Source organism: Thermobia domestica, chromosome 6 (assembly GCF_964235325.1).
Source record: "Thermobia domestica chromosome 6, izTheDome1.hap1.1, whole genome shotgun sequence".
Lineage (NCBI taxonomy): Eukaryota > Metazoa > Arthropoda > Insecta > Zygentoma > Lepismatidae > Thermobia > Thermobia domestica.
This window is the reverse complement of record NC_137459.1, coordinates 254,402,609-254,410,621: the sequence shown is the minus strand read 5'-3', so window position 1 is coordinate 254,410,621 and position 8,013 is coordinate 254,402,609. Positions and strand designations below refer to the sequence as shown.

Sequence of the window (8,013 nt, the reverse complement as noted above, 5' to 3'; positions counted from 1 at the left end):
AGAGAAAGGTTATGATAGAGTTCCATGGGGTATAATTTGGTGTACACTGAAGAAACATTGTGTTTCGGACATATGCATCTATATAGTTCAATATACATATGCGTGCTTGATAGGTGTAAGACAGAAATTAGGAACACGTGCGGAATAACAGAAGAGTTCACAGGGAAAGTGGGGCTTCATCAGAAATCTAATCTAAACCTATTCCTTTTTACAGCTTACAAAGGACATCCAAGAAAGAAAAACAGATTGAAATATGCTATTTGCGGACGGATGTTTTCCCACTTTGCCTAATTCTCATTTTGCCTAACACTTTATCAGTTGTCAATCACAGAAAAAGAATCGCATCCGCCATATTTGGTGAAATGCCAGTTCCCATTTGGCCTAATCTCATAACGCCTAACGATTTTATCAGGAAGAAAATAAACCCTATATAGATGATCTGACAGTGTTTCCATACTTGTAAACGTACACATCTATTTTATACAACAAAGGCTACTGCTGGAAGACTGTGTGTGTATTCATACTGTATAGTGACAATATTGTATATTTGAAATATATTATGTATAGTTATTTGAAATAAATACTGCTTTTACATATGTTTCTGTCACTTTTTATGTATATGCATGAGAACTCTGTCAGATTTATATAAGAGGGTATTTCCTTCCTGGTAAGATCATTAGGCGTAAAGGGAATTAGACCAAACATGAAATGGCATTTAAACCAAAATGGTGGATGTTATCTTTATGTGTGATTGACAGCTTATAAAATGTTAGGCAAAGTGGGATTAGGCCAAATGACGAGTAGATCTTGCAGACGACCCCTTGCTGGTGAGTGAAACAAGGCAGTACTGAAATAAAAATTGAACGCATAGGGGAAGTAGTGGAGAACAAAGGGTTTAGAATCGACAAAACGAAGGTAGAATAACTAAATCGCTCGCTCAGTAAAAATACATTGAAAAATACAGAAATACGACTGGACGAAGAAGAACAAGAAGGAAATCACGATGAAATTAAGATATTTGGGATTAATAGTACAGGAAAAAGCAGGTTAGAATGTGATGTAAACAGCTTTTAACAGTGGTTGGACAAAATGAAGAGCAGTGACATGAGTATTGAATCCACAGGGTACCAATACGTCTAAAACAGTAATGGAAGTACCATGTTATTCGGAACTGAATTTTGGACGACGAAGAAGAGGAAGGAACTGAAGTTGCATACTTCAGAAATGACTAAGGCTGGTGTGGATATATGCTGTGACGCGGAACGTCCAAATTAAAAATGAAGTGACGCAGGAAACAATAAAGGTGACACAAGTAGTAGGAAAACTATAAAAAAAAAGTAGATTGAGGTGGTCCGGACGTGTAAGACAAAGGCTTTCGGAATACGTAGCTCACCGAATGGATACTATAGAACTGAATGGGATAAAGGTTGCGAGTCCGACAAAACAAGATGCGGGAAGTTAGTGTGAAGAATGATATGGTGCAGTGTGATGTCACAGTGAATATGACAAGATATTAACAGCTGGAGGCAGAGAACCGAAAAACCGAAACCAGCTAACTGAATATATATATATATATATATATATATATATATATATATATATATATATATATATATATATACCTTAACTGGTCTAGTGGGGTTTGACAGATCCCAGGACATTTTTTTCTACACGTACATCTATATCTAGGCAACAGACGGCGCTGGCGGTTTTGGTATTCTCCAGTGGTCTGTAGATGACTCTGTGCGCGCCATTACTCTCAATTCATTCCAAACAGTAAGTCAGTTGGGAGCAGTCTGGGGTGTGTGAGACTCCCACCAGAGCGTCAACGTTAGTGTTTTTTTTCATTAAAGTAAACATTTATAGGAAACTTTCTCCCATTTTTTGCACTAAACTTTTGTAACATTTGTAGAAGTTAAGGTGCCATGGCTAGGAGGAAGCCTGTGATAGAATTGGAGCGTCTACTGGATGACTAAACTATCAGCAATAGCAGTGAAAATGAGTTATCTTCGTCCTCGGAAATCTCAGATGATGTAGTGGAGCCTAGTGACATATCATCCTCAGATGAAACTGATGTCAGCGAGGAAGAAGACTGTGTGCCCACTTGTGATGTAAACTATTTCTATGGAAATTATAAATGTTTCAAGTGGAGCAAGAATCCTCCTGCACTTGGACGTACACGTGCGCATAACATTGTTATCAGATTGTCAGATGTTCGTGGAGTTGCAAAGGATGTCCGTGACAATGACGTTTTAGGTACTTGGCAATCATACTTCACTGACAGCATGCTACAAATTATAGTAAAACACTCAAATGACAAAATCCGTCAAATGAGAAGCAGGTATAAACAACATCTGCCATCATTTGTGGGTCATGTCAATATGATTGAAATCAAGCAGTGGTAGGACTTTTATACCTGGCAGGTATATTGAAATCAAGAAACGAAGATATGTCTAGCCTTTTTGCTTCAGACGGTACGGGTAGGGAGATCTTCCGGGCCACTATGAATGTCAAAAAATTCTTGTTCATTCTTGCAGCCTTGCGATTTGACTGTGCCCGGACATGAGCAGAGCGAAGGGAGACGGATAAACTTGCTCCTATTCGTGAAATTTGGATGCATTCATCCATAATTGTATGCAGTATTTTGTTGTTAGAAGTTTTGTTACTGTTGACGAAATGCAGGTACCATTTCGGGGACGATGCCCTTTTAAAATGTACATGCGTAAAAAGCCTAATAAATATGGAATAAAAGTTCTGTGCCTTACAGATTCAAGGAACTTCTATATGAATAATGCTTTCTTTTATATTCCTTCAGAATGTGAAGTTCGCGGAAACGTGTCAGTGACAACGCAAACAGTGTTGCGACTAATAAAACCCATCAAAAGGACAAATCGAAATGTGACCGTTGGCAATTGGTTCACTTCTATTGAACTTGCTGAGAAATTGAAAACAGAGAAGCTTACCATCCTGGGAACAGTGAGAGCCAACAAACCTGAAATACCAGAGGAATTCTAAGCTAGCCGACCTAGACAACTTGGATCTACTCTCTTTGGACATACTGCAGACCTCACGCTGTTTTCATATGTTCCGAAGGAGAACAATGCAGTTATTTTATTGTCTAGCATACATCACGGCCAGAAGATAACAGACTCTGGAAAGCCTGAAATGATAACCAACTACAATGAGACAAAGAGTGGGGTGGATACTCTTGACCAGCTGTGTGGTACGTACACTACTTCGAGACGCACAAGGAGATGGCCTATGGATATTTTCTTCGCAATGTTGGACATTGCTGATGTAAACAGTGCTATTGTGTCATACTCCAAGCCTACTTCAACAGCACAGAAAATGCCAACAAGGAAATATTTGACTTCATTAGGCATGGCACTTATCAAAGAGCATATGGAAAGACATGAAACCAGATGTCTTTCAAGGGAGCTGCAGCAGGTTGTTGCAAAAAATAGAGGTGGAGACGAAGGAGTGGGAGTCCGGAACCGTTTGTGGTCTGCCACACCTTGCGCGGTCAGCTGCCGTTCCAGTATCGGTGTATCGCTCTATGGCTCGATACACGAATATCTTGCTGTTTTGTAGGGGTTTAAGGCAGGACATCATTTAGGGGGCAGGAAGAGGCAACTGCCCGCCCTGAGTTTGAAATGTATATAGATTTTATCGCTAGAATTGTAGTAAATCAGTGAAAAGCGCTAAATTTTACTTATATCAAGAGGTCTTCCCTCCCAAGAAAAAATATGAAATGACGCTCCTGGTTTCAGGAGGTTGAAAATCTCACCTGCTGTCTTCCCGACCTTGTGTAGTGCAATTACTGCTACATGATTTTCGTAATCGCCCCACTCCATCAGAACTCAGTGCAATATCAACGTATGTCATGTACAGTCAAACACACACTACGTGCGTCTTCCGCTTTATACACAGATTGCAGCACTGTGCCACTCCGGATGCCTACAGCGCCACTCCAAACTTTGTGACAGTATTTATGATATAACAACACGCACACACACACACACACACACACACACATATATATATATATATATATATATATATATATATATATATATATATATATATATATCAGATATTTTAAGAAATGTTAGAGTATTTCCAGATAAATAACCCAGACTGTATAAATACACCTCATGAGGTTATTCAAACTTTCGTATAGCCTCAATGTTTAACAGTGTGTTGTCCAACCTCTGGTGAGAAATTAAAAAAAAAAATCACCAGCATACGAAAAAGAATCATTATGTTAAGTAGCAAGATAAAACTTGTGTGTGTGAATGTTAAATCGGTTTGAATATAAAACATTCGAACTGTATCTTCCAAGTCAAAATCTGGTCTCTGTAAAACCTCAAGGAAACAAATCTCGCTGTCGGAAATTTTGCAGAGCAAAATCTCAGCTGGTCAACTCACAGGACGACACCTCACCTTAAACAATATCTTACAATATAAGAAATTGACCATAACTATTTATTTACTGGAGAATATTCATATGCAACTTTGTGTCCTTGCGGAATATAATTTTCAACGTGCGCTCAGAAAATAAGAATAATAATGTAATTATGGGAGGAACATAAATAAAAATTATGTTAAATTTACAAAGATGACAATAAATGTAGCCTAACAGGTAACTTCTGTGCGTAGATTAATACTTGTGCCTTTGAAGAAAAACAAAACTTTCACGGTTTCCGCTCACCAGACAATTTAAATAAAGTTTAATGGATAGACTTACGTAAAACTTGCGCTTATCTGGCCATCTTACTACTATTCATCTTGAAGTTGTCATTTTCTTGCGCTTCTAATATCAAAAGTAAACAGTTTTTAACTCGTGCTAGGCAAGTTCCTTTCTTCTTCTCACTAATGTGTTATCGTTCTTCATTTCATTTTTCCCTGAAGAATCAAGAGCTTAATATAATATATCGTACGAGTTAAACCTAGATCATCTGATTGGGAAGTTTGCATGGCGATTGACCAAATTATATTTTATGATGCAGGCTGTAATATATATATATATATATATATATATATATATATATATATATATATATATATATATAAATCTGGTGGACCATAAGTCCTTTACCACCCTTGTAAAATCGGTGTTCGTGAAAATAGTGAACAACAACCATGTAGTAACATAGTAGGCCGAGAGGGAAGTCGGATTGTGATGGTAACCAAGATGACGGCTATCTTGAATTCACGTCAAGATTTTTAAATGGGAACATGGCCATGCGCCACATTATTTTAGGCTAGAATATAAAGACAAACACAATGGTGAAATCAGTTTTGTTGATATCTTAATTTGTTAAAAAGCTACAGACATTTCCAATTTCTAATTTTACCTCTCACGCATGGCGGAGCACGTGCTTTACGTGACTCCCATTCCGAGTTATGGACAAGGTAAGTCGTTCAACCCAATTGTTCATGACCCTGAAAAGAGTTTCTGGTGAAATATCGGCACAGGCTGCAAAAATGCGTTCTTCCAGGTGTTCAAGACCCCAGATCTTTTCGGCGTATACCTTTGCCTTCACATAACCCCAAAGTTAAAAATTCAAGGGCGCCACATGTAGTGATCGTGCTGGCCATTCAATGGGATCACGACGCCCAATCGAACGTCCAGGAAATTGCTCATTCAGATAGGTACGGACCAGTAATCCGCAATGCGGAGGGGTACCATCTTGCTGGAAAAAGAGTGGAAAAGTGCCGTCCTCGGACCATATGGAAGGGAGGATGAGATCTCGCAAAATATGCAAATACCGTTCAGCAGTGAGGGTACAAGGAGTGATGATTAGAGCAAATAATTTGGTGCCCCATAGACCACACCACACAATTAATTTGCCTGTACCTACCATTTTGCAAGGGTCAACCCACTGAGGATTTTGGCGGGGACCAACAGCGACAGGTTTGCTCATTCACTTCCCCAATGACACAAAAATTGGCCTCATCGGAAAATAAAATTTGTGTGTGGAATATGGGATCCGTTTGCAACAGTGTAAGTGCCCAATCGCAAAATTCCACACGACGATCAAGGTCATGTTCAGATAGATGATGTTGAAGTTGCAATTTGTACAGATTCCACTTGCTTTTCTGTAAGATACGTATGATGGATGTACGGCTGATAAAATATTTCATGGACATACGACGGGTACTCCGGTGTGGTGATGTAGCAAATGATGCCAGCACTTCTACTGATGTGTCTTCATCTGTTTCGGTCGTGGGTCTTCCACACCTGGGTTTATCTGCTATGGAACCAGTATCCATGAACTTCTGGAAGAGTTGGGCGACCCTAAAGGACAAAGGATGTCGATCTGGGTGCCTGGCATTGAATTTAGCTGCTACAGCCCTTGCACTCCTTCCTCCCCATGCCCTGATCAACTCCTTCCTCTCTGCTGTCGTTAGCAGCATAATTATTCACCTGCAACAACAGAACCAGTACGGTAAAATTAGCAATTTGAAATATCTGTAACTTTTGAACAAATTAAGATATCAACAAACCGATTTCACCATTGTGTTTTTCTTTAAATTCTATTCTAACGTGATGTGCCACATGACCATGTTCCATTTAAAAATCTTGACGTGAATTTAAGATGGCGGCTTTCAAGATGGCCAACATCTTGGTCACCATCACAATCCGACTTATCCCTTAGCTTACTATGTTACTACATGGTTGTTGTTCACTATTTTCCACGAGCACGGTTTTTACAAGGGGTGGTAAGGGACTTATGGCTCACCCTGTATATTAAAACTCCTGCGATTGAAATCAGATTTGCTATGTATAAATTTATTTGAAATATTACGTAGTACCGGCTTTCGATTCCCAGTTTTTTCGCATGAATAATAATAATAATAATAATAATAATAATAATAATAATAATAATAATAATAATAATAATAATAATAATAATAATAAAAGGTTGTAAGGCCGATATTTTTGGAGTTTTGTGTGCTATAGAGAAATGAGGAGTGTAAGTATTTTTAATGGATACAGGTGGTAACTGTGAAGAGTTGCAGCCGCCCGCCATATGCCCGTGTTGTAGGAAAAGAACACAAATTGCAACTCGTTTGGAAAGCTGGTCTCGTGGAGAAGTTCGCTCAGTTATTCGATTTCTGTAGGCGAAACGTGTGACAACGGCTGAAATTCACCGGCAATTGGTAGAGGCTTACTGAGAGTGTAAGTTTTCGTCAGCATTTCGCCAAATGGTGCCGAAAGTTTGTGGCTGGTATGGAAACGTCAGCGACGAGGAGTGCAGTTTCGCTGGAACATCAACGACTCTCCTCCATACAACTCGTATCTCGCTCCAAGAGACTTTCGCCTGTTCCCGCACTCGAAGAAGCACATAGGAGGCCGTCGCTTTGCTTCAGACGAGAGGGTGGGACACTTCGTGACAACATGGCTGAACAGGCAATGACATGATTTTGTCCAGGAGGGAATATTCAAATTCATCCCAAGATGCGACAAATGTCTCAACTGATGTGAAGAAGATGTCGAAAAATAAACTAATGTATGTACTATTTGCTGGCTGTACTGGTTGTATGAAATAATATATGTGCTTTTTATCACAGGCTTTTTAAACTTACATTCTGATCACTCCTCGTAGTTTCATGATAAAATATACTTTCTGGGACGACATAGTCTTGCAAGTAAAGGCGTCTCTGAATAAAGTTACTATTTCTTTTTCAACAATACAATGACAAGAACAGAGAGCAACTAAGACGTGCAAGTTTGTGTTTTCACTTGCTTTAACCACAGTAATATTACCACTTGCGTTGAAGAATACTTAACAAAACGAACTATGACGCATATCACGGCAGTAATAAATATGTGGGAATAATATATATTGAATGTTGAAAGGAAATTGTATACAGAATATGTATGCCACTTACGTTCGACTATACAAGCATCTTAATTCTCCTGAACATTTTTACAGTTTGTAGGTGCTTAAAAATTTCAAGTCACGCGTGAAACGTAATCGTTCATATTGCACCCTACTTTGTACT

The 8,013-nt window shown here is 38.9% G+C and overlaps 1 protein-coding gene across 1 annotated transcript; it reads right to left on the bottom strand.

The window, feature by feature from the left end:
* Nucleotides 1–5,877: 5,877 nt before the first annotated feature.
* Nucleotides 5,878–6,420, bottom strand: LOC145687503 (uncharacterized). Its single transcript, XM_081760967.1, has one exon. The coding sequence runs from the start codon at nt 6,418–6,420 to the stop codon at nt 5,878–5,880; it is 543 nt and encodes a 180-aa protein (XP_081617093.1).
* Nucleotides 6,421–8,013: the final 1,593 nt, after the last annotated feature.

Bases quoted from the DNA above. Each gene is read 5' to 3' on its own strand.
- LOC145687503 (XM_081760967.1), bottom strand. From the start codon at position 6,420: ATGCTGCTAACGACAGCAGAGAGGAAGGAGTTGATCAGGGCATGGGGA.